A 27,514-nucleotide genomic window follows, 5' to 3' on the forward strand; every position below is an offset into this window, starting at 1 on the left:
ATGAACACTGATACTCATGGTGTATTTTGATGAAGGAGGTCCTTCCAGTGGGGGCAGTGTCATTTCCTTGTGCTAAACTCATCTCACAGTTTTCTCGGTCACTTCTTCCTTTTTGTAATGTAAGATTATTGTTAGAAAAAGCAGGGAAACATTGAAAGAAAAAGTCAGCAGGTATCAAAGTTAAGATGAGAGATAAACATTTAATGTAATCTTTACATATGTGCTTGCTTCTGTATGATTTCTGTACTATAGTCCATAAATAGCCATGTCAGAAAAGCATGACACGGATGTATCTGCTTTCAAGTGAGTTACACCACATGCACACGTGTGCTTGCTTTTCAGTCGGATGTATTTTATCTCCATCCTTAAGCCTACAGGATGTAACCAATGTGTCAGTGAGCGGGTGTGAGACCACAGACTTGCTGATCTGACCAACATGCACAATGTAAGGCTTCTCTGGGTAGTTTTGAAAAATTGCATCAATAAGCAAAGTAACACAAAATGTTACTACATCTTTTTGCCTTTCATCTTATGGACCACATCTTCAGTCAGCGTATTTCTGCGCAGGCAGCAGTTGCATCACCTTGCACTATGCTGGTGTAATTGATGCTAAGTTAATTTTTTGCACAAATGACGAACAGAACAATTGTGCTCAGGGATGGTTCGCACGAAGAGCGGGATTTTAAATCCTTGCATGTCCCTCAGCCTGTTACATGCCGTACCGCTCAGATGCAGCGTTGCCAACTTTCAGGAAAGTTTTACTATTAAGCAGCTGAAAATACCGTCTTTGTTTCTTTTAACTTAGTAACGGATAAAAAGTTCCACTCGCTTTTTATCACTCTGCCTGCGCACAGCCCCCGCGTGAGGCCCAGAACCGGTGTGTTTGTTCAGCCCGGTGCCGTATCCCAGCAGTACTGGAAAGCTCTTCTCAGAAGACCAAAGAGGAAGTACGTGCCAAATTGTTCAAAGCGTTTTAACGAAACTATTTTCTTTTTGTACCGAGAACAAAAACTGCTTAGGTGGCAAGCTTCATCCTGCTCCCCCCCCCTCCTCTCCCCGACCATGGGCTGACCTTCCCGGGCCGCTCGCCTGTCAGCTTCCCTGCAGCGGCGCCGCGGCAGAGGTGCCGCCGCCAGGACCTGCTGAGCCTGGGCCTCATCTTTCCCCTCACACAACGCACACTTCGCTTCGGTTACGGCTGCGAACGCGACCCCGCCGGTAACGGAGCCAAGGGCGGCTGCCGCCTCCCGCCATTTCCTGTGAGGCGCCGCTCGTGGGCGGGGCTCCCGCCAAGGGCGGGCGTCAGCCGCTATCACGTGACACCCCCCGTCCCCTCCGAGGGCGGACCGCATTGGGGGGGGGGGGGGGGAAATGGGAGCATCACGTGACGCGGGCTGCGGCTGCCGGCGGGCAGCGGCGCCCCGCCGTCACGTGAGCGGGCGTGTGAGGCGGGAGGGAGGGCGTCACACAGCAGGGTGGGGCGGGGCGCCGGGGGCGCATGCGCGGGCAGAGAGCGGGCTGGTGCGGGCCGGGCCGGGCGGCCGCTCCCCTCGCTGGCAGTGCTCGCTAAGATGGCGGACTTCCTGCCGTCGCGCTCCGTGCTGTCGGGTTGCTTCCCCGGCTGCCTGCTCACCAGCGGCGAGGCCGAGCAGCAGCGCAAGTCCAAGGAGATCGACAAGTGCCTCAACCGCGAGAAGACGTACGTGAAGCGCCTCGTCAAGATCCTGCTGCTGGGCGCGGGCGAGAGCGGCAAGTCCACCTTCCTCAAGCAGATGCGGATCATCCACGGGCAGGACTGGGACCGGGCGGCCCGTGAGGAGTTCCGCGCCACCATCTACAGCAACGTGATCAAGGGTGAGTGAGCGGCGGCGGCGGGGCCGACCGGCCGGTCCCCCCGAGACACCGGGCCGGCCCGCCCGGGGCGGCGGGGGGGGGGGGGCGGCGGCCGCCGCCGCCGCCTCAGGTCGGGGTGTGTGTGGGTTCCCCTCGGGCCGGTGAGAGCCGCGGGGTCGGTGCCTCGTCCCGCTTTCGTTTCGGGCGCCTCACCCTTCCTCCCGCCGAGGAGGAGCAGCCCGCCGCTCCGGGCCCGTGGGATGTCACCCGTGCCGTGACGGGGCGTCCCCCGCGGTGGGCGCTGGCCCGGCTGCGGCCCGCCGGGCTGCGGAGGGCGCCTTCAGCCCTCGCCCCGGGAGCGGCGGTTTGAGTCCGTAAGGTCCCGAGCTTTGCCATTTCCTGGTAACGCGATCGCAGTCGTGAGCGACAGTGGATGGGGGGGAAGATGCACCTGAAAGTGGGTGAGGATGAGACGTGTCCTGTGCCCGAGGAGGAAGCGCGCTCTGCGTTTCGCTTCGGTGGAAGAAACGTTGCCGTCGTGTTGGACATCAATTAACAGAAACCAGAGCCACTTTTCATAGATGCATTGCCAAAACCTCCCCACACGGTTTAGGAGCGGGCTCTTGATTTTCACTGCTGTCATCCTTACTTATTTCCTCTCTTATCTAAATCGCTCGTCAGATTTTCGGTTTGGACTGGGTAACAGTTGGACAAAGTCTTAGCTAAGTTTCTCAAAACAGCGGAGCGGTGTCAGACCTTGGTCCCGCTCTTGAAGAAGGCTGAGGTCCAGTGGTTCTCAAAGAGAATAGTTTTACAAAACTGTTTACGGATCAAGCCTGGAAAAAACTATAAATAGCAGAGCAGTAGAAATCACGAGCATGTGCGTTGACCAGGTTATAGCTTACTCATAAGTAAGGTACTTTCTGCTCTGTGAAAGCATACATGTAGGAACTGCAGATCTTTTTTGGAGGCAGCTTTCCTGCAGTTGTTTCTTTTGACAGAGAAAAGCTATGGAAAGAGAATGAAGCTTGAAAAAATACTTTGGCATTGAACAAGTATGTTGTTATACAGTCATTTGTTACTACATCTTAATTTTCTTATACCTCTCCCCATGGCTTTACAGTTGCTTATTCTTTCTGGAATATTCTTTTTATTTTTTCATGAGTAAATTTAGTGCTAGAATTAATTTCCCTGCATTTCCCTTATCAGTATGAGCACAGTGGGCGTTTTTTGAAGTCCTTTATAACAGAAGTTTAAAATGCTGTTTCTCCTAGAGAATATTTACCAAAACGACAACAAAAAAAGTGGGGGGAGGTCTAGGTGATACAACTCCTTCTGCACTTAAGCAGTAAAAACATATTTTTTAGAAAGTGCTATGATTTTAGTAAATGTTGTCTTTGTATCTCTGCAAATGTGAAAGGCAGTGATAATTCTCTACAATTTGATATAACTAGACACCAAGTTCATAAGAATACAAAGACTAGGGAACCTTAAATTAAGCTGTCAGATGGTTTAACGTATTCTGAAATAAGCTTTTAAACATACTTCATTTGTCTCGTATTTGTGCCAAGTAAGAGAGTTTGCTTGGTAGCACAGATTGGGGATTTAGTAATTAAAAATAGCTCTTTTTCAAGAGTTAAACTTGTACTATGGATATTATACTGTTGATCATGGCCATGTTTTTCTGACAGCAAATATCCACGTTTTGATATTACCTGAAAATGTAGTGCTTTGAGTCAATTTTTCAGAAACTCTCTGATTTCTTACTGGGTGGATAGTCCTATTGAGTTTTGACTGTACAGAGTAGGTGCGTTGTTTGAATCTTTGCAGATTTGTAGGCTAGTGAAATAGTAGATGCTGAGAAACTCTAATTGCAGTGCTCTTTCATGTTGTTAAAGGTGTGAGAGTCCTCGTCGATGCCAGAGAGAAACTTCATATCCCTTGGGGAGATCCTGCTAACCAGAGTAATGGAGATACGATGATGGCTTTTGATACTCGGTCAGTCACAGTGGTGCAAGGCATGGTGGAGACGGCAGTTTTTTTGCAGTACCTTCCAGCCATAAGAGCTCTATGGGCGGATAGTGGTATCCAGCACGCGTACGACAGGCGCAGGGAATTCCAGCTGGTAAGATTTGTGTTTCAGTGTTTTTAATTGAGCGTGTATGATTCTTGTTCCTGTGTTGCTTTTCCGTAAAATGCTGATCAAGCAGCCTCCTTGTGGATCTTAAGCATTTTTGAATGGTAGACTGTTACACTGTGGTATTGCAAACAGATGCATTTAGCTTCTTTCCCTCCCTTTTTTAAAAAACAAGACTAATAAAGAGCTTCTGACATAATTGTCCTCATTTCATATGTGAGAAAGCTGAGGTATAGAGGGCTTTTATGTTTTGTAACAAAGCTGGTAGCTGTGTAGTGTTTTTACCATATGATTATTTCCACCCTTTGTTAGCTAGTGCATCGACTTAAAAAAACAAACAAAAAAATGGTTTGCAATAAAGGAAGATTTAATAGTAATGTGATTTTAAAGAAAAGATATGCATGGGTTAATGAGAAGAATTTAAAAACCACTCCCTTCTCTATTCCAATTTGAGCAATCCAGCAAACATTCCCTCTGTATACTTCCTGTTTAATTTTGAATGTCTGTGTTAATACTCATGTAATGAGATTTTTGTTATATTGAAGTTCTCAGCTGAAGATGGAGTATACAATTTAATAGTGGGCTTGAGATGGAGTATACAATTCAATAGTGGGGTTGGAAAGGAAAAAGAAACATGTCTTGATTCTTGAGCTGGAGCTTTAACTGTCTGTGACAGCTGAAGTCCCTTCATTCTGTTTCCACACAAATGTCGCAGAAGGAAACCAAGGATTTAAATTAAATGTGCTGTTCATTGGTTCATAGACTTTTGTAGTAAATGCCAGTGGCATAGGGTTTTGTGGGGGTGGGGGCTGAGAACCTTAAAATAGATTAAATCTGTTCTTGTAGGTCTCTTAAACCTAAGTGGCTTTGTGTTTTTATGTCTTAAAAATAACCTTTGTGTTAGTGTGAATCTGAACAATAGCTGATGGTGTCTCCTGTTGAGTATGATTACACAACCATTCATAATACTCTGACTTAAATAGGTTGTGTAAATACTCTATAAATATGTATTGCCCTGATCACGGAATGTCTTCTAGAGATTGCAGAATGGGCAGGTGCTTGAGTAGCCTGTCACCTGCCCAGCCTAGTTCTGAGCTGTGTAACTAAGTTTCTAATGAGACTGTTGCTCCTTGCGTTTTGCCTTCAAAGTGATCATAAAAGGGTAATTGCTCCGCTATAGTCAAGATCCTCTTCTGGTGCAGATGTGACTTCTAGTGACGTAATTGCTGTGCTGGAGTGATTTGTTTTAAAATCCGTTAAAAAAAAAATTGTTTTTTCTCTGATGAAGCGTGTTTAGTGACTTCAGGCTGAGTAGCAAAGGGAGCTATTGCTATCCTGTCATCTTGAGTCTCTGAGAAGTAGGTTCTTTCCATAACTGAAGCATGTGCAGAGTTTCGCTTTGAGTAGGATTTGAAGAATGTGTTCTTCTGAATCCAACAGAAAAAAAACTATTGCTTTCTTTTGGAAATTCCTTAGTCTGTGTAATGTTCTCTGCAAAAATACATATGGATCATGCTTGTGTTTTAGGCAGAACTTGAGAATATTTTTTTAAGTGCTCTTAATAGTTGAGTACTGTCCTCATGCTAATTTTTAAAAGTAAGGTAACTGCTTTATTTATACTTACATTGCTTTATTTCCTAAATCCTTTCAAAATCTCAGCCTGAGATATTTATGCCAAGTTATAAACATGAAAAAAAAAAAGCTGAGTGATGTCGTCGTATTGGGTACAGGCAGTGTGATCAGTGCTGGCCAAGCGTGAAGTCTTGGTTTTACCCCAATAGGCTTCCAGCGAAGTCATGACAGAGCTCCATGTGAGTGGCAGAATGGTGGAAAACTCCTGAAAGCAGTATGTATTTTTGCCGTACCTGCTGACAGGCTTTGTGGAAGAGTGGTCAGAGAGTTTAGGTATGTGCTGTAAAATGGAAGGAAGGCACAAATGGTTAAAGAGGGAGTGACAGGCATACCCGAGTCAGGAGATAGAGCAGGGGGAAGTTGGAAGAGATCAACTGAACAGACAGTTCAGTTCTGTCAAGTACTGACTCTTGAAGTAAGGATTCAAGACTGAAAATTGTTAGCATTGTAGAATGGGGAATAAGAAAACAATACTGTTCTACTTCCAGTTCAGCTGCTTGTGGCAACAAACGTAATGAAAGGAGAGATACCAGCAATCATTAGATGAATAGGAGAGAGGGAAAAGCAGCATATAAAAAAAAAAAAAAAGTGTAAAATGCTGGGACTGAGCATGGTAGAAGAGTATTATTTGACTGTATATACTCCTTTTCAGACTGTTGAGTGAGTTTAACTTTTTTCACGGGACCGAGTTTGACACCGCACTGAAAAACATGGTTCATATTAAGAAAGCACAGGCAGGAATGCTGGGAAAGTATTGTTTGTCATGGGAATAGGACACTTTGGGGCAGAGGTAGAAGTGAGCAAATGAAGAACAGAGCAGTGATGGATAAGGAGTGAAAACTGTCAAAATTAAGATAGAAATTCTGCAGGAAAGGAAGCAAGAGTGTGTAGTTTAGAAGCCATTTGTAGCTTGGACAGATAGGAGGTACAGAGAAAGGGGGTTGAAGATGAAAGTTTCTGCATGTATATGGTTAAAACTTGAAGATGTATGTACATTTGTGAGAGATCATTGAGCTGTTCTTGCTTTTTTTTTTTGTTTTTCTCCATCATCTTTCACTTACAATGCCAGAGGTGATGCTAGGAGCCTAAAGAAACAAGGTGGTCTTTCTATAGCAGTGTGAGAAGGGAAAAACCGGAACTTGGTTGTATTTTAATGGAATTAGAAATCAGCATTTCCATGCCTAGTTCACTGGAGTGTTCTTCCTCATTTTGTTAAGTCATCATGAGGGTAGTCAATATGATTTATTTTCCTTGGTATAAAAATAGGGGCCTTCTGGCCACTAACAACAGTATTTATGAAAATTCATTAGTTCATGCTTGTGTAGTGCTTTAAAACTGGAAAGAGCTAATTACAGCTTAGTACAATATATGCCACTTCAATACTTCACAGGTGGTTAATATTATAATCCCTCAAATTTTATTACAAACTGAAATAGTTCAGGTGATAGTTCCACAAACATGGTTAACTAAAGACTGTTTTGGCTCTAGCTAAGTCAGTTCCTGTAACTTACACTTAAGATTCTGGTCATCCTGAAGCTTTCTCTCCTTCATCTACCATTTCTCCTACGGCCTCTAGTGAGATGGTTAACATGGATTAGTTACAGAGTTAGTCTGAATCAGCCTAATGCTTTCTGACATCTAATTAGCATTTCAGATTTCTCATTGCCAGTTGATTTCCAGTAAAAATCTTCTGAACTTACTTGGATAAACATACCCATTATCTTAATTCTACAACACGCTAACCAATTTAACTAGACATTTCCTAGCCTTTATATTTATACTCGTGAGCTACTCAATTATGTGGTTGTAAAGGTTTGCCGTTCTCTTTGAGATTTGCTTTGAGGCACTGGCAGCTGAGGAGTGTCTAGTGCTGGTGCTGTGTATCTAGTAACACCAAGGAAAGTACTTCTGAGCAAGAGTACCATTGTATGCTGCCTCTCACTTCAGTGCGTTTGCTGTGAACTTGCATTTCTTGCACTTGCTGTGAGACTCATTAACAGAGAAGCATTTTGAAGTAGTCTCCAGGAGTCTTCTAGTTCTCTGAGAATGGAAAAGTGGGATGAGAGCCGAGTGCTCAGATGCATGATAAGCTTTGAATGTGTTAAAGGTTTGTTCGTGTTAAAGATAACTTTTGGATGGGTTTGGATGTTTGCTACCAGCAATTGTTGAACTTTAGATAGATGCTTTTCACCCTACTTGCAAATTACACTGACTGTTGGGGGTTTTTTTTATGCCAGGAACCTGCAATGTGCAGGGGCAGTGATGACGCTTCATTCTGTCTGCATCTGCATAGAACTGCAGACATAGATGATACAGTAAGGATGATAGGATATGCATTTACCTCTGGATCCTGTTTACTTCTGTGACATGTCTGCAAGTGCTAGATCAGATTATAGAAGACAGGAAAAGGCGTGTTCAGCTTCAAGTTCTAGTGCTAGTTTTGCTGTAGCTTCTCTGTAGCATTTTCTGTTGCAGAGTAGTATTTTTGGAGAGTGTTGTTTAGTTTACTGGAAGACTGTTTTATTCTAGTTGGGCTTTTCTGGGTTCTATCTATGAATGTTGGTGGGGCTCTTGTACGCATGAGAACGTTAAATTAGCTCTGCTGGAAATAATGAGTTCTCAAATGGCCACTGCAAAGTATTAGCAAAATTTACCACTCTTTCGGGTGCATAGGCAACATGTCCTTGAAATGTGTTTGATTATAGAGATAGATCCTGTGGAGGTTGGTTGTGTTTGAAGCCAGACTAGGTTGCCAGATGTTGAGGTCTTCCTCTTTCTCAAGTGTGGATGTCCATCTTATGTGTGGCAGTTGTGACGTCAGTACTTCAATGTCTCTGAAATCACAAGCGTAGAACCTGGAAAAAGAATATCTTACCTGTCCTTCATTAAAAGCGTCTATACCATATTTGTGACACTGAACTTCAGAAGCCTTTCAACAACTTGTGCTCTTTGTAATGTGTTGATATTCCTCCCAGTATTCATCCTCTGCAACCTCCCGACACCCTTAAGTTGGGGGGCAGAGATGTCTTTCTCCCCTCCCTTTCCCAGATCTCCTCTTGGTTCTGGGATTGGGTGTTCGGTTGTCGTGCTCTGTTTCTGCTTGAAGTGTGTAGGTGGTGCTTCTACTAGAACATGCTTGAGTGCATAAACTGTCAATAGAAATTTCTCAGACTGATAGACGAATCTTCTTCATTACAGATATGAGACCCAATCACCTGGCGTTTCTGTAAACATGATCACTGACTATTTGGGCACTTATATAATTCAGAGTTACTTTATTTAAATACAGTATTGTAATTACACTGAATGTTGCTTAAGTTTTTGTGGGGAAAAACAAAAAGCTGCTGCTTTGTATGCATTGAAACATAAACTATTTTCTCCTCTTTCCCTAATCAATAAGTCTGCCAAACATCAAATCACAGGATGGCATGTGTACAGTGAGCATGACTCCTTAAAGCCCTTGGAAAAGTCAGAGCTACTTGCCATCTTTTGGTCTTTATGTGAAAAGGATTTATCAAAGATTCTTGCTATAACTATGGAAAGAAAAGTGCTCTACAGATTTATACTTAACAATACTTAACAATGAGTCATTCAAATCCTCAGAAAAGACTCAAGAGTTCTTGAAGATTTGCTGTTTTTCCTGCCCCAATGACAAGATAATGCTGGCTTTGAGTTTGTATTGATAAGGCTCCGTATAGGGATTAACACTAGAGTCAAACAATTAAGAGGCTTGAGTTTCCTTATTCTTGGTTTGTGGCCAGAAACCCTTCAACGTGTGTACTAGTGCTTTCATAATGGGGGTTGACTGTAATATTTTAATTGAGCTGAATGATCATCAAGTGAACCTTTATCCTAATTTAACACAAAGTGCTATTTTGTATCATTTTCTAAATTGGGATTAGGATTTCTGTTTCAGCCTCTCTGAGTTACTGTGTCTTGAAAGGCTGTGGGACTGACTTCTTCCCTTTCCACCGTTCTTCCCTTCCTGCCTGCTGACTTTTCTTGTTAGCAGTAAAATAATGAAGTGTTTGGAGAGGAGTGGTCTTGTACTGCCAATTGGTGTTGTAGTGCAGGCTGGTCTGGTTTTACCAAAGAACATCTTTGCCGTACTTTTTTCTGAATGTTACTGGGTTTCTTTTTTATATTTTTTTTGTTATTATTATTTTTAAGCACAGATGTGGCTCTGGATTGAGAGGGAGCTCTTTCAGTGGGAGCTGTCTTGATGTGGATGTGTTATCCCAGCACACACGGGCCGCGCAGAAGCATGACGAGTTTCTTCCAACCAAGAATGCTAGCAACTTTTTGCAGTCTTGTGCACTACACTTAGCTTGTACAAGCGTATCTTTTTGGTGTGGTTTCAGAGCAACGTATGAGGATAGAATTCTTAATTCAAACTTGATCCAGATATCTGTTCATGGGGAACCACTGCTTTTAAAATGCAGACTTTCACAATGCAGTGTGGGAGCAGAGCAATGTGTTCCTATACATACTCATCCTTGAACAAGCTATGTCGTGTTGATAATTGTGTGCCTTAGTTTCCTAAACGTTTTGTTGCAGAAGACTAAAAGGTGACCTACTTGTTGCAAAAATTTGGATTTCTGTAACTGAGCATCAATTAAAAGGTAAAATACAAGTGCTCTTCTGAATATGCTGTGCATGCCAACAACCTTTAAAGACTTCAGAGGAAGAGACTTTCTCAGCCTTTCACACATCTTCAATGTGTGAACCTGTTCTCAGCAGATTCTTTTAAATTGGCGCAAATGTGTTAGATGAGCTTTTGCTGCTTCTGCTGCTTACAGTGTAACGTGAGACTTTGGTACAAACATTCATTCAGAGCCCATTTTCTTGCTGCCTACTAACCTGCAAGATACTACATGTTAGTACCTGTAGAACTGTCTCATTACATTACTTCACAGAATTTAAATGTAGCAGTGGCTACACCATTCTCTGTCCATTTAGGAATGCCTTACTAAATATAAGCCCAATCTACACTACAAAGTCCCAGTATTCATAGCTGTCAGCAAATCTCCATGCTGGCAAAACATGTGGTATGAATGCAGCTGTGATCTTCCATCTATATAGGTGAAATTAATTTTGCACCTGAGGCAAAGAATACGAAGTGATCTTTTTCATATGTAAATATGGGATCCTTTAGGATTAAGGTGCGATGCCAGGGGCAGTGTTGATTTGTGCTGCTGTTCCCTAATTTGAGTTTACTGTAGCAAGACATCAGCCTTACAGTTTAGTTAAGTTTGCTCTCAGTGAGCACATACTACACTCAGGTTGTATTTGGATGACTCTTTTGTCTGTCTTTATTGACCTAAGCTTCAGTTAATCATAAATGCTATTTATATGTTCTGAGTTCATGCTGTACCTCTTATGCAGAACTAGCAAAGTGGTAGGAAACTTTAGCTTGTGGTAGCTGAGGAAGTTGCTTAAGAAAATGTAAGAGCAGCAGACCTCACTGCGTAAGAAAAGCAAAAGAATAATTGTACTAGTGTTTCACATAGAAAGCAAGATAATTTCCATACCAGCATTGTGTGTACTGGCACTTTTTTTTTTAAAGTATCTAAATTTACCACAAGTCAGTTGAGAAATTCAGGAGGTGCAGAGCCTGCCCTTTTGCAGAACAGCAGGCTGTATCACTGACAGTGCTGATGGAGTCTAGCTGATACCAAGTGGTATCTTGTATTGCTCTGGAATATGAAGCCTTTGTTTGTAACTTAAAGGTGAATAAATGGGTCATAGAGCACAATATTAGTTAACTTGGCAGCCTCAAACAATAAATGTATTTAATCCAAATAAAAATCTCTGAATAATCCTGGAGGCTAACCCTTATATTCTACAACCCTGATACTTTACAACCAAAGTAGTTTGATGGATTGTATTTAAATGGTAAGTAAAGAAAACGTTTAAGACTATGTCAGCAGCTAAAGAAGATCCTAAATTATTTCCAAAATCTTTTCCACTTGCATGTCTGTATTAACAAGAAACATCAGGTAATACAGCTGGAAAAGTTGGGGAATTTTAAATACAGAAAACACCCTAAATTCTTTATCATCACAATAACTGACAACCTCAACTAATTCAGAGAAGAAAATTTTTGGACTATAATAGGCAGTGAGCTGCCTTTTTGCAGCACTTAATTCACTGTACCATACTTCTCCATCATGGTCATTCATGCCTTAAATGTTTTCCCAGTACTTTATAGTCTCCTCAGTTAAAATAAGTGGAATGTCATGCTCCTCTTCAGTGACTTAACCAAGGAACTGAAAAGACCCCAAATTCTTTTTATGGGTGAGAGGTACAGGAATGCATAATCCCACTCTTTTTCTTTTGTTTAATGATGCCGGAGAAATCAATTTAAACAAACTGATGGGAGTCTCGGCAGACTGCCTGGAAGCGCTTGTCACTGGGCACATGATGATATTTGATCACCTGCTGGTGACCAGATAAAGAGGATGCAGAATTTCCAGGCAAGGAAACACAGTCCGCTGACACCATCTGTAATTCAAAATATCTACACAAAATAGTGTGTAAAAAAAAAAAAAAAAAAAAAAAAAAAAAAAAAAAAAAAAAAAACAACCAAAAAAACCAACAAACAAAAAAACCCACCAACAACAAAACCTCAGTGCAGGGTGAGCTACTAAAATTTGCCGTGTGGATGGTATTGGGACCTTTAACTGTTTTCACTAGCAAACAGTTATATAGTTGCTCTAGTAATTAATTTATAGGTTTTCCATTTTTAGTTAATTTCTAGTATGAAATTCTAGAAGTGATGTGAAATGTTTGCAGCCTCTTGGATATTGCTGCTGTTTAGGGAGTCTTGTGTACTTTACAGTTACTTTGAGTGCTTTAGACACAGCCTTTACTAATTTTTAAAAACACTAATGTTCATCTAATGATACATGTAAATCTTTCAGAACATCTAGTAAATTACCACTGAATCTTGTCAGATAGCTTGTAACAAGAGCTGATATATTAGTATGTCACTGTTTGCAAACAGCAGTATGAGAACTTAATTGAAATGGATTCTGTTAGGTGAGGCAGAGGAAGGAACTAAAAAGCTTTTGGTCATCTGGATTTCTCATGAGGCTGAAATAGAAACCAAATGTACTTTAAAATTGAATCCTAGGGATATTTCAGTGCATGCATTGGTATGTAGTTTAGGGTTCTGCTTTTGAAATGTTGTGATTTAGTTTACAGTTTATGCAATAATGGGCTTTTCAAGTATCTTAAAAGTTTAATATGACCAGTTTTAGTGCTGATTTGTTTCTACATGCCAAATATTTGTGATGTTTTTGGGAGCCTTTGCTGGCCTTGTACAACTTGGAAGCAAGTAAAGCTCTAAATGATGGATGGCAGATTTGCAGACTCACTACTGCTCCAGTGTTAGATTAAATGCAGTTTGAGTTGCAAACATATGAAGTCATGGAGCCAGTGGGTCAGTGCACTGAAAGAAGAACAAATGTTTACAGTCTGGTTCCAGTCTGTTTTGTGTGCAAAACATCTGAAGTTTATATAGATGCTTCCCAAAGTGTAAATAGTAATTGGGAGGTGGCTCTTTCGTCTTGGTCAGTGCATGTTTTCATATGACTTCTAGGTCTGCGTGTGTTCCGTGACTTGGAAGATCTGTTTTGTCAATGAAATTTGAAAATCTTTTGCAAAGTATTGGTGTCTTTCCTAAGTAAACTTTCTGGAAGAGGATTTTGAACTGTAAATACTGAGGGAGAGAGTAAAAAGATCTTTGAAGAAAGAAAGTGCACCTGATCTTGTGGACAGCATATCCTAATTTGATTTCAAGGATTAATTTCTGTTCAGGTTCTGGCAAACAGAAGCATATTCATTAGATGCTCTGGTTCTGCCTGTGTTGTGTCCCATATGCCATTTATTGCATTTCTTAACCTGGCTCTGATCTTTAGAAGGTGCTGCAGTAGACTTGAGTTTAATTCCTGTTTGGGAGCATTGATGATCCTAAGAGAAATGACACACCAGGATAAATGCTGTGTATTCCTGGGGTTTTTAATTGTGGGGAAGAGTCTCAGCAGACTTTTGGGGTTTGCTCTTGAGTTGTACAAATGGAGTATTACTTCATACTACTCAAAGCTATGCAGTTTCTTAAAATTCTCAGCTGTTCATAGAATATGGCACATCCTGGTTTCCAAGTGGTCTTTCAGAATTAGTTGGAAATATCATAACAGAGTGCCTTGCACGGAAGAAATCGTAGTTCTGTAGGCTTTAATGGAATGCTGTTTCATGCCTAAAAGCTGTAGTGGGTTTTTGTATTTTTAAGCAAGTTTTGTTAAGAATCTGGCTATTGCATCCATTCATCAGGAGAGGGGAGGGATACCTAGCAAAGAAAAATGAAGTTGGATTTCTTCCCTCTTAGGAAAGTAATTCAAAACCAGAACAGTTTGCTCTGTGGTGTACTAGTATGCAGATTAAGTTCTTCTTAGTGCTTAATCATGTCTTCATTTGGTTATTGGGATAGCATGTTATATCTGAACCAGTGGAAATGGTCTACTGATAGGAGAAAATCTGAGTCTGAATTGCGTAAGTGAATGAGGCACTTTGAAGGGTAGTGCAAAAGTGAATTCAGTGCAAGAAGGAGAAACGGCTGAGGCTGGAGCCTCCTTTGGCGTATTTAGTTCTAGACCAACTTGCGTGTGGCTTGGCTTACCTCCCCTCTTTCCGGCACAACTGTTTGGGTATGGCAGCCGTAGCAGATGCTCCTGGTACCCAGCAGCTTGCAGATGCTGCCAGGTGTAGTGCAAGAGCTCAAGTTGGCTTGCTCTGCCTTCCTCCATTTGTTATCCACATTTTGACAATTGTGGATTAATTGGATTACGTAGTAAATAGGGGATAATAGATTAAAGGGATATTATTGGGTTAAGACCCTTCTTAAACCTCTTCACCGTTCTTTGTTAATGCCATTATGCAAGATAAAAATGTCAGTCATGAAATAAACTTAGTGTGACTCCTCCCTTTCTTGGTGCCTTTGTAGCTTCATGCTATTGAGCACCCTCCACCCGGTGTGATCCAGCTGTTCTGAATACAAATCCTGCTCTGCTACCAAAAGGTTTTACAGAAGATTATTTCTGTGAGTCAGGACTTCAACCTTTCCTTTTTTTAGGACAGATACTCAGTTTGTGTGACCAAATGCAAGACAGGTTTCACTTCTATACCCTGTGATGCAGGTTCTGATTGCTTTGAGAAAAGTCAAATACAACTCGAGCTGCATGCAGGAAGTGCTGAAAAGAGGAAATAGGATAGTGCTCTCAGAGGTAGGATGACCTGTGACGCATCTGTGATGCGTACTGGTGAAGAACAGGATTATTTTGTACTCCTGTATAAGCAAACGTAGCCTATGTCTGAAACTCCCCAGTCTTACAAAGAAGTGGCAATTGATTCCAATGTACTTAAATTTTATCTTTGAAAATGGGCAGGTCAGATTTAAATGACTATTCAAATAGTTGAGCTGGAGAGAAAGAGGGTAGGAGATCCTGAAATGTCTGATCTTGATGTACAGTGTCTGTGCTTTAGCCCCTTTAAGGTTGGTCCATTAATGCTTCCACTGGCAGCAGTGCCATTTTAAAGCACTTTGCTGTTCCTTCTTGGGGAGGGAGGGATCAGTTTAACACAGAGCAGTTGGCTGGTCTGCACATGGCTGCAGTAATGCTCATGTGGGCATAAATTGGGACTGCTGTTTTGGTGGGAGTGCCAGTTTATGCTGGTTTTAACATAACTTTGGCCATAATTAACACTTGAGAGAAAGGAAACATACTTCTCTCCAGGAAATGTGTTTTGTGTTAGCACACTCTCAAATATTTTGACCCAGACTTGCAGTGTGGTAAGTAAATATACTGTTGCTTACCTTGACATTTCTCCCTAAATACCTTTAGCACCCTTATTAAAAATTATTTACTGTACATGCTTATTGTAGACTCCCAAAACACTGCTAATAAAATTGCTGCTTAAACAGAGTGCACTGTATCAAGCATTAGAGCATAGGAGTGGCAATTGGGAAACAAATTGTTTCCTCTCACCTTAGGAGATACCAAGTACGTTGCTGAATTGCTGCTATAAAATAGGGAAGGTGTCTTTTTTTAAATTTAGTTTTTGAATAAACAAGGTGCAGGTATGAATGTGTAGAAGTTTTTTCCTATTCTGTTGACTGGAGCATGTTTGAAAGAGGAATCTTCATTAGAAAGCACTGGGAGGAATGACTGGTAAGAGAAGCTAATTTGTAGAACATTGAAAGCTGTGAAGGAACCAAGATTATTTTATTTACCTCCCAGTCTGAGGCCAGTAAAAGAAACCAAACCAATTCAATCTCTCCATAAAGACTTGGTTCAACTTCTCTGGTCTAATGATCAAGACAATTGTGGATTTGAGCTCAATAATATAATTAGGGTTAGGTGCATTCATGGCATAAATGTATCACCAGGATCATCTCCTCTTTTGTGTAATGTCACAGACATCCCTCGTTTGGGTGGGAGAGGGAGGAGGTTGTAATGCTCTCTAATACCTCTCCCACTAGGAGATCTGCATTGATTTGACTAAAACATTTCTCCATTAATTACCTCTGTGCTTACCACTGAAATTTCAGAAGATGTCTGGTGAAACTTGAGTAGCAGCAGTATTGATTTGCAGTCAGTCTTCTGAATCAGCTTGGGGTGGGGTGTCAATAAAGGTTAGAGATTATTTTCTCTGGATTCTTTGCCGGAATCCTCAGATATGGGTTTATCTGGACTAAGGCTCTAACAGGAAAAAAAACTATACATAATGAAGTGCATGCTATAAGGCTTACTAGGGTGTTGTAAGATGCAGAATTTTAAGGCTCTGGTTATTAAGGCTCCATCATCTTTCTTCCTTCAAGCTGCTTTTCCCATGTTATGGATGGGTTTTTTTGCGTTGTTTAGGCATGTAGATGCTAGCCCAAGAACATTCTTGTTACCTGTTCTTATTCTAAACTAGGCTTTTAAAAAAACCTTTTTTGTTGTTTTTGTTTGTTTGTGGTTTTGTAGGTTTTCTATTAAATAAAATAGGAAATCTTTGTTTCTTTTCCCCCTGAAATTCAAGTAAGGTCAGGAAGGGAAAATGTTTGGCAGTTCCTATAATTCTAACCTAGAGTTACTAAGTTATATCTCATATTTTCTTTAAACATCTGATTTATTCTTTCAGATACTTAATAAGTCTTGTCAGTTCAGTATGTTCCACTGAACTTGCAGCCAAATATAGATGGTTTGATGAATTTCTTTCTTTAAACCTTATGTTGACTAAATCTTTATTTGATGCTTTCTCTCTCTTTTATTTTTTTAAGTGATTGCTATTGGAAAAAATGTAGTGTCTCTGTTCCCCTGGAACAGCTAAAAAGCCATTTGGCTATGCTAAGGTTTCAACAAATCATATTTAGATTGCTGACATTGTTTTCATGGAAACCAAATAAATTGATGCCACTTCCTGGGTTTAAAAGATGTGTTCATCTGTTGTGTATTTCATGTAGTCTTTTTTTTTTTTTTTCCCTTTCCTCCCCAAAAATATTTTTGTGGTTACTTTGCTTTAGGCACTAACTAGCAACATTTTAGACAGTAATGTTTGTGCCATGTTTTGTTTATAAAAGATAACTGATATGGTTTACTTCAGAAGGCCACGTGAGCAGCTACAATACACTGTTGTCTTACAGGTAAATGACCAATATGTGCTGTAATCCTGTCTTTGCAGAAAGAGTGCATTACATAAAACTTGAGATATTTCATTGTCCAGGCATGAGCAAGACTAGTTAAAATAAATGCAGTGTTGTAAGGGAAGCTGTTGTTGTAACATCAAGTACCTTGATAAGAATATGATTTAATTGTGTTTTCTTGTAAATCACTCATATGTTCATGATGAAGTGACTTGGTTTGGCTTTTTTCAGTAAGGATCACAAGACTCCAGGAGGCACACAAGCTGTTTTGAATCAAACCTTTCTGAAAATGGAGTACTTGACAGTTATGAATAAAGTTATTTAACAGTCAACTTCCTGTGGTGTACATGCATTTCTGAATCAGGAGGAGGCTGAAGGGCTGCAGCTGAGATGTGTATATGCCATCTGAATAAAAGGGCATCTTCTACATGGAATCAAAGTGATTGTTTAAATCTGATATTCTGATATGATTTATTTTAATACTGTGTTAAAAGAGCAAAAGTGCAGTCACCTAACACTGGAAGATCTTTGAAGCTAATGTGTAGGCCATTCATTCTGTTGTACTAATGTGCGTTCAAGAAGTTTTCTTTATTGCAGTATGTCAACACGCGTATGAGAAATGCGCTCAAGCCTGCGTTTGACTTTGTCACTTCTACTGGCATCTTTGGGCCTGTGGTTTAAGTTAAGCAGAAGGAAGTGAGCAGTGGATCAGTAAGGCTCAATGGTATGGTTCCTGCAGGGTAACAGATCATTGGTGACCTTCAACCACACTTCAGAAGTTTGCAGTTCAGAACAGCTCAACCGTAAAAATTACTTTAAAGGGTTTACCTGCATTTAAAAAGATGCAAGAGTTCACCTGTGACTAATTTAAGACCTTCACATCATTATATTTTTTTTAACTAGACCTTTAATTTAATTTTCCATTGTATGGGCTTACAGAACGTGGGTGTGAAGACAAAGGGGAGTGTAATGGAGAATGATAGAGTTTTTTAGTAGGGGCAGATCCTGCAGTTTCTCAGTCTGCTATTGATTTTGTCCTTGACATGGGTCCTTTGTGGCATGATGGCAAGCAGATTAACTGCTGTAACAGCCACGTGGCAGGGCCTGGACATGGTGAGCCACACTGGAGTTACTGGGGCAGAGTGGGGAAACCCAGATTTTTTTTTCTAGTCATCTCGGGTAAACCAGAGAGTTTACAGTTTGTCTAAAGGGAAATTTTAGAATGCAACAACTGTCTGTTGAACACAGCCATTTAAATATAGCCACTGTCATAGATTTACAGAGTGAGATCTAGTTGTGTATCTAATATCAGGAAAAAGTAGCCCAACACAGAAGCTGTCTTTGGAGCTGTTGTACAAGGTTGTGAATAGATTGTTTTCTTACTCAATTTTAACAATTGCTGCCTTTTTGACACTTGTTTAAAATGGGTCAAAACTCTTCAGTTCTACGGTAGTGCATTCTGATAACAATCTGTTAGTCATGGTAGTTTGCTGTTCAAGAGTATCTGTAGTTCGCAGAGCTTAGCCTGCTAAAATGAAGATGTCCAGGTCAGATCGAAAACTACCGCTAGTCGAGGCACTGGCTTGTAGCTGTATGATGTGGAGGGCTGTCTGGAACATGATGGAAGAACAAATGACGAATTTGAAGGTGGTGTAAGTTCTCGATGCCATGCAAATTGATAAAAGCCAATGACTAAGCCACTTCTATCCTTAAACACAGAGTTGAGTCATGTTGATGGCACTTGCTTGGGGTGTCGTATTAGTTGCCTAAATAGATTTTCATAAGGGAAGAACCCAGCGACTGAGCCAAAGATGTGGAGGAGGGAAACTGGTATGTCACTGCTTTATTAACTGTATTATGCGTGCAACTGATTGTTTTTATAGTTCAATCTCTTGAGTTTTAGAATAGCCATCTTGATATTTGTCTGCCATTGACTTTGATACGCGGCAGCCCAGAAAGCTAAGCAGTCTTCTTGGTGTGCTTTCTGGCAGTTATTTTACTGTTGGATATGTGGCTCTAGAGCGTTGCTATTGCTGCAGACCAATATATTTTGTATTCATGTTTTCAGGAAATCCCCTCTTTTGGGAAGCTGCTTCTGGGGGTGTTTTGTGACCTTTACAGGCTGTGGCTTACTTGTCTGCTCCAACTGCTCAATCCATTGCAGTAGCAATAAGCCCTGGGACTTAAAGAAGAGGTAGTAACTCATGCATTCCAGTATTGCAGAGTTAATGCTTCTTTAGGGAGTAGGCATTGCCATAAGTAGTATAAAAAAGAGCTGTCTAAGATTAAAATACATGTATGCATGCGCACACACACATACACACACACACACACACACACGCATACTTAACAGCCTCTGAGGCCCAGGTATTCTAGAATAAATACCTCTACTTAATGAGTCTGAAATCTGGCTGAAATTTACATAGTCCTATGGGGGACAGAGGGTTGCCAGCTCCTACTAGGACCTGAAAAGGAAACTAAGTCTGACCTTAAACTTTATTTTGTCTTAATATTCAGCTACAGACAGTGGTCTTAGTACTTGGAAGGCCTGAATTCTGATCCTGTTACTCCTGCTTGTGAAGCTTGATGGATCTGTGTATCCAGGTTTTGTAATTTTATTTTCTGTGAAATAGGAATGCTCTTCCCCATACACTTTTCTTACAGGATTGAGGCAAGAATGGATTTCTGAAGTGCTGAAAAAGATGTAGGTGTAAAATACTGATGTCATTGCAAGCAGTTGCTGCTCTGTGCTGCCAGGCTTTAAAATGGTTAGTGTTACTGTTGCAGTTTGTCACCCTAGAGAAAATTGGTAATGTTAAGGCAAATGGAAGGTAAAATAAGGTAGTAGAACTGTGCTGGACCCTTTCTTTGCAGGTGTGTCGAGCACAAGGCATGTTTCAACCAGAGTCCCACTCTTGCCTAATTAAAAGTTGATGTTCAAATTGCACACTTAAAGGTACGGTATCTACTTGTATTACATAACTTTTTTTTAGTACCTGGAAAACTTGAAAAGGTACCTGGTTTATGTGTCTGTTGGAACCCTTTTGGGACTGTTATTTACCCTACCCTACTTTACTGCTGCTTAGATGACACAGTTTAGTATTGAGGTTTGATATTCTTCCTAGATAACTTTGCAGAGTTCAAATTCAAGTGAGGGGGGGGTTATTATCAGGGTGTAACTCCTGTCCTAATCCACTTGTCTGCCTTAGATATAAGGCAGATGCTCAGCCTTGGATGCTTCTTGAATTTCTCATCAAGAAAATACAGTCACAATTCTTGCTCTTCCATCCACAGAAAACACAGATGGTTTCTTTTCTGTATTTACTATAAAATAAATAAGTTACAGCTTGATAATGAAGAGCTTTCAAAAGAAAGCATGTTTCTGCTTCTGTGATGATGCTGAGAATACTAGAAAACGTACTACTCTCCTTTGCAATAAATTCAATCAGTACATTACCTGTGCATGTGAACTCAGGTTCCGCAGCATCCTTTTAAGAGTTCTTCCTTAATCCCAGCACCCTAACGGAGTTCTGGAGAGTTGACTGTATTTCAAGTTTACAATAAAATCTTTAGTTCTGCATTACTGGAGGGATTAAAAACTGCAGTTGCTATTTGCAAGGACAGTGATGGCTTGAATCTGGGAGATAACCTGTATAGTAGATGTGATATCATGGAGTATGGCAGCACGGAGATAGCTCTTGTTACTCCCAGAGTGAGTTCTTGTCCAACTTGGTCTCTGATAGGAAACTTCAGTAAAATGCTTCATCTGTTGTGGTTTCTCATCCTCCATTCTGCTAGTCATTTGCTGTGCTCAGGGAAAGTACCTGTATGAATGGGATTGTATGGCAATGCAGTTATAAATTAACTCATCTCCAGTGATTACTCCCTGTACCTGAATGCCTGTATGTGCAGACTCTTCAAAACGTTAGAAGAATTGAATGTATCTTTTCATAATGAAGCTGTGGTTGCTTCGTTGATACTCCCTGTGGATAACACTGTAGGGTTTATTTAGCAGTTCTAAACTTGGAAAGAATTTAACTATTATAAATGTTCCTACCTATGCTTTTATGCTTAAATATTAACTGGCCTAAAATAAAACATCAGTTTTGTTCGTAGGATAGCTGCTTAAAGAAATGATAGTGATTAATGCTTAAAACACTTAAATCTATATTTCGGTAAATTAAGTGGACTTAAGAATGTAAACTATTGGGATCAAGCGTGCCACTTATTTAAATAACTGCTTTTTTTTTTTTTTTAGGGGGAATCTGTAAAGTATTTCTTGGACAACTTGGATAAACTTGGAGAACAAGTAAGTTCTTTTTACTTTTTTTTTTAATTTGTTGTTGTTGAGTTTTAAGTAGTCTTTGTGATCTCTGGGTTTTAAACAGATGAAATGTAATTAGTGTCTACTCCAATAACTTTAGTTAACTTTGACTATCCCACTATCTCAGCAGTTCATCACTGACATGTCAAAAACACAGGGCAATGCAAGGGCCAAGAGACTTTCTGGAAATAGAAATCCTGTAGAAATTGAGCAAAAAAACAAGTTACAAATGCTTGTCCAGTCAGAAGACTGTTAAAGTAGCACTTCATCACTAATTGATATCCAAAAATAACTGCTTTTGGTTTTACATATTCAGTTAGGAAGACTTAAGTTAAATCAGCGCGCAGATCAGTGGTACTTTTCTGTAGTATCTACTTCAAAATAAATGAACTTGGTACAGAATAAAATCTGTTTTCTCTGGGAAAAAAGCTGAAATTTCTGTAGAATACTTTTTGATAGAAATGTTGGTTACTGCTTGAATAATGAAGTTGTATGCCGATGCTCATTAGTCGTGTATTGCAGAAATGGCATGTGGAAAAACTGCCTTTAAAATGGGATGCTAGCTTCAACTCCATGGGGAGGCAGTTTCTCTATGGTCATTTCCAGCTGGTGGCTAACAAATGATGAAGGAATCCAAACCACTTCAATTGAATCCTGTTACATCATGCTTAATTTAATTTTTCTTTTTCTCTTTAACAGATAAAAATTTAATTTTAAGCCACACTATTTTTCTCCTTTGAACTGTCATTTTTCTAAGTAGAGCGCTGGTGACCATCTTGCAGAATGCATACGCTTCCCAGATATCTTGCTTGAGAAATCCAGCACTCATTCTCTGAATTTTGATTTGGTCTTGCATTGTAAGGCAATATGAGAACTGCACTCACTTTAATGAACTGCCAAACTTTCTGCTGATGGTGGATTTCTCATGGTCTTTGAATCCAATGCTGCTTTAGTTTGGAAGGTGTTTGTGGGGTTTTTTCCCCCACACATTTTCAGTCATTTGGGTAAAGATATTTGCAGCTGCTTTTCAAAGTTATTTATTTAGAAACCTTGGTCCATTCTTTGATTAAAGCGTGAAACTTGAAGTCACTAATTTTTTTTTACATTTTTATATACATACACACACATATTGTAGGTCTGATGTTGCTGTAGGAATGCTGAGCTCTGAATTACAGCTTTTCCAGTTTAAAGTTAGACCAAATGGTGTTGAGATAGAGAGGGATGCTTAAAGATCTGCTGTCACAGAAAATGTTAGATCTTTGTGGAAAAAGTGCTAGCTAAGTTTTGTTACTCAGTGAAAGATTTGATAGGGTCTTCTGGTTTATTCTTATCTACATGCAAGATTTGTCTAATGATTGTTTCCCCAAACTGTATTAATAGGAGTATTTTACTGTTCTTACCTGTTATCTGACACAACTGGGCTGGCCTGCAACTAAATTGCTTATAAACAAATAGACCTGCCATTCATGTGCCTCCTGCTAAAAGGAGGCTGATGATAATAGTGCATAGGGAAAAGAACTTAACATTCAGATTTAATCAGATCGGCAAATAAGAGTAGGTGGCTGGCATATATACGTGGGATCAGCTGGATTCCTTGCAACTGTTTGTTGTTATTTCAACTGCCAGTGCAGACTATATGTATTCAAAATATCTCAGAGAGACATTGCTTTCCATGTTGTGATTGGATCTTATTCATGCCTTAGATTCTAATTTTAACTAGGCAAACAGTGACGTGATAGCCAAAGTTGCTACCTGGTAACCAGAAGTCCTTTAAAAGAAAACAGACTGTAGTGAATTTGAGGAAGGACATAATTCGGGAAGAAAGCACGTCTTCGGAGTCAATATGTATCCTTGGGAAGAGCTGCACAGAAAATAAACCAAAAAAACAACAAACCTTCCCCCTGCTCCATGCCTGCTTCCCCCCCGCCCCCCCCCCCCCCCCCGCAAAAAAAAAAAAAAAAAAAAAAAAGGAAGAAGGTGAAAAAGAAAACGGCCAACATGGAAGATTGGGCGAAGTGTAGAAAAGGAGAGTGTACTTGGGGATGCTTGCAGGAAAAGTACTGATTGACAATGGCGAAACATTGAAAGGGCTTTGAAAATAATACTCGGCACTATCCAAGGAAAATATTCACCTAATGCTGTGGTCTTCAGATATGGAGAATGGGATCAACAGTGAGAAAGGGGTTAGCTCATAATTGCTACAGTGGCAAGCTGCTAGTATTCCAAGGATCTGGGCATGAGGGAGAATACACAATCATCCTTCAAAAAGATAACTAAAATACCAGGAGATTTCTTAGGAATTGTATTTAGTTTCCTGTAGCCAAATGACGGCTGTATACCAAGCACTTGACTTCCAGTGCGCTCATTTGCAGACTGTTGCATCAGGGTAGCCATTATCTGGTATAAAACATGGTAGGTCTTCTGTGCATGTAGAACTTGAAAGCACTTGAAAGGATTTTAATTGTGGTTGCAAGTGTGAGAAGAATTTTAAATAAGTAATACTCGAGAGGGAATTTGTCAGGAATTCTACGGATGAGCTCCTTGTTCTTGAAAGCTTTACTGAATAAACATTAAATGCGAACTCCCAAAAGAGTTTGCTTTGTGCTCTTGTTTCAATATTGAAGGTATATATGGCTTTGCCTATTATATTAATTGATTTTATTTATTTACTTACTTTAGCAGACTTTCTGATTTTGTTCTGAGAACTTGAGACTAATTTCCTGAATAACAGAAATTTATACGTTCCTGTTTGAAAGATGGAATAAGTGTTAAATCTGCAACATTCTTTTGCCTAATTGTTAACAGTCAGATTTGCTCAAAATCCCTTTGCATGTGCCCACTGACATTTGATACAGTCGGTGCTCTATTCCTCCAGTTGCTCTCCTTGTAACAATTTTTGGTAGAAGACACCCAAGATAAATGTAGCAAAATCTTATTACCCTTTAAAGTTGCTTCTTTTAATCAGACAAGGGGGTGGCAGCACGTGCCTGTTGCTCAGTTTGGAGAGAACGTAAGAGAACTGCTTTAGCAGTTCAACTCCCCTGCAGATTTAGGTGGTGCAGGTTTTGGATGTGTAATAGTACTGCAGCAAAAAGTGCAGGGTGGGGAGCCTGTGCTTCAGAGAGCTGCTTTGTAATTCGTGCCATGATAAAAATCGATGCCTTAGTCATGGGCAGCTCGAATAAAGAAACCAGGAACTTCAAACAAAACAGTCTCTCTCTAGCTAGTTTCACTTTTGAGCTTGCATAGTAAAGCAAAGTGGTCCTTGAGTTTTTGGAACATTACGCTCACTTCATCATTTTTAAAATTGCTTTCTTAAAGGCTGTGGATCAAACTTCTGCAGCTGCCTTAAACTTGGAATATAAGTATTTGAATAGCTATGTAGTTGTGGTTTTGTGTCCCCTCCGCCCCAGCTTACTAGTTGAATCAGACTTTCTGGACCGTAGTCTTGTACATCTTTATAAAAGCTCCAAGTCTGGTAGCTGGCACTGTTAAAGGAAGATTGTACATAATTCACTAAGAGGAGACTAAAATTCCAGTTCTGAAACCTAAGTCGTTCTCTCTGAAGTTGTGAGAAATGCTGGAAGAATGTAAGAGTTTCCATAATAAGTGAACAACAAAGCTTTAAACTTCAGCGTCAGCCAGCTGTCTGTTATAGATGCACTTTTTAAATAGCAGAAAGACTTGGACCATGTGCAAAAGTGTAATTCTAAGAATTAAGGAATCCCCAATATGAGTTTTGAATTTCATGCTGTTGAAAGCTGACTAATAAGAATTCGTCTTCCTGGTAGCATTTGCATCCGTTGATGATGACTGTTCATGTAACAGTCAAAAAAAATAGTAAAAACGCCCTTACCCTGCTTATTTAATTCTGGGGCAAAAGGCAGCCTGGAGAGCTTCAGGGTGTAGCTGTCTTGGGTGCCCTCCTAGGCTGTACTACTGGGAAGGCAGTGCTGTCCTCAGCTGCCTGTTTCTTCTCCTGTTCTAGTAATTGCACAGAAAGTTTTTGGACAAAATAAGGCTGCACAGGTGTGGCACGCAGATAATAGAAGAGACTTTTTGGACCGATACAGCTGGGTGCAAAACATCCGTGGCACAAACGCAGCAAGTTGCTTAGCTTTTGCTTTTCTGGCAGACCTGATTGCCTTTAAAATTACTTAGTGGAGCAGCTCTTTTTTCTAGGAGCAGTTGTGCAGTATGCAGGAGAACATGGGAGGAACTGAGTGCACGTAGTTAGAATGGGATACTACCGTGGTTACTGATTTGAGAAACCTGTTTTAGACCCCGTTTGCTGCATTGCAGTGTTGGCAGCCAGCGTGTTTCCCAGCTTTGTGGGAAGAGGGTGAATGAAGCATAAAGTAATCCAGAATGAGGGAGACTGGCATGAGGAATTGATGGTACACCTCTCAGGTTGTTTATGGATCCTTGTTATGTGGCAAATGGAAAGCTTCAGTTCTCTGGGATACATGTTTTGATTTAATATTGCGTGTGTTTCCTGCCTTGGACTCTAGATCTTTCCAAAATGCTTCAGTGTTAGCGTATAAATATACATACATGTGTATGTTTATTGAAAACCTTGTGCTATTCCTCTGCAAGCTTTTATCTTGATTGCAAGTCAGCTCTGATCACCATGCCTGTGACTTCTATCCTAATCGGCAAACTCTCCTTTTCTTTTTCTTTCTTTTTTTCTTAGGATTATCTTCCCTCACAGCAAGATATACTGCTGGCACGAAGACCCACAAAAGGGATTCATGAGTACGACTTTGAAATAAAAAATGTTCCTTTCAAAATGGTTGATGTAGGTGGCCAAAGGTCAGAACGGAAACGGTGGTTCGAATGTTTCGACAGTGTCACATCAATACTCTTCCTTGTTTCCTCAAGTGAATTTGACCAAGTGCTTATGGAGGATCGGCAAACAAATCGCCTTACAGAATCCCTGAACATTTTTGAAACAATAGTCAACAACCGGGTTTTCAGCAACGTCTCAATCATTCTCTTCTTAAATAAGACGGACTTGCTTGAGGAAAAAGTACAAAAAGTGAGCATCAAAGACTATTTTCCAGAGTTTGAAGGGAATCCCCACTGCTTAACAGATGTCCAAAAATTCCTGGTGGATTGTTTTCGTACTAAACGCCGGGACCAGCAGCAGAAGCCCCTCTACCACCACTTCACCACTGCTATTAACACAGAAAACATCCGGCTAGTTTTCCGTGATGTTAAGGATACCATCCTTCACGACAACCTCAAGCAGCTTATGTTACAGTGATGTGCAAAAAGACATTTTTATTTGAGTAACTTTTGTGTGTTGTTTTGTTGTTTTTTTTTAACTAGAAGTTTACAGCAGGAGTAGAGAAATCCAGATCCTGTCAGACTTCTTGATATGTGGCTAAAAGCTGCTGCTGAACACATTATTGCCAATTTCTGCAGAAATCAGGCTTAATCTCTTCCAGTGTAGCTTCAAGTTGACTCGAGTTGTAATTTTATAGCAGACCTATGTCTAAGTTACCTGTAAAGTGATAAATTTGACCTTTTACAAACATGTATATTATCCTAGAACATTCATTCCACCTTCAGAATTCAAAGTCCAAACTTCAGTGAAATTGTTGCAATTGTTAGACTGTGGCAGTAATTTAAGGGGGGAAGAAACTTTTCATATCTAACTTCATAATGAAGACTGTGATACCATAGCTGACTTACGATTTCTCAGGTCTATTGTTGGTTAGAAATCCCATAAATCACTTGCTGGAATCATCTGTTTGAAGCTAGGATTCCTGCGTGTAACATACTTCCTGTTCAAGTATAAATCTTTGCATGGGGTTTGACTAGGAGGTGCTTTAAAAATACTTAGATTGGGAGCTTCAGACATATCTGGCAGGAAGTACTAACACAGGCAGAAGTCTAA

General features: G+C 40.4%; 1 protein-coding gene across 1 annotated transcript; it reads left to right on the forward strand.

Annotated features, from left to right (window-relative positions):
* The first annotated feature begins 1,496 nt into the window (after window positions 1-1,496).
* Window positions 1,497-27,153, forward strand: GNA13 (G protein subunit alpha 13). The gene is made up of 4 exons (XM_049812221.1): window positions 1,497-1,854; window positions 3,732-3,958; window positions 21,547-21,597; window positions 26,306-27,153. The coding sequence occupies exons 1-4, from the start codon at window positions 1,572-1,574 to the stop codon at window positions 26,876-26,878; spliced, it is 1,134 nt and encodes a 377-aa protein (XP_049668178.1). The 5' UTR covers window positions 1,497-1,571; the 3' UTR covers window positions 26,879-27,153.
* The last annotated feature ends 361 nt before the right edge of the window (window positions 27,154-27,514 follow it).

The sequence above is a fragment of the Accipiter gentilis genome, chromosome 10 (genome assembly GCF_929443795.1).
Source record: "Accipiter gentilis chromosome 10, bAccGen1.1, whole genome shotgun sequence".
Lineage (NCBI taxonomy): Eukaryota > Metazoa > Chordata > Aves > Accipitriformes > Accipitridae > Astur > Astur gentilis.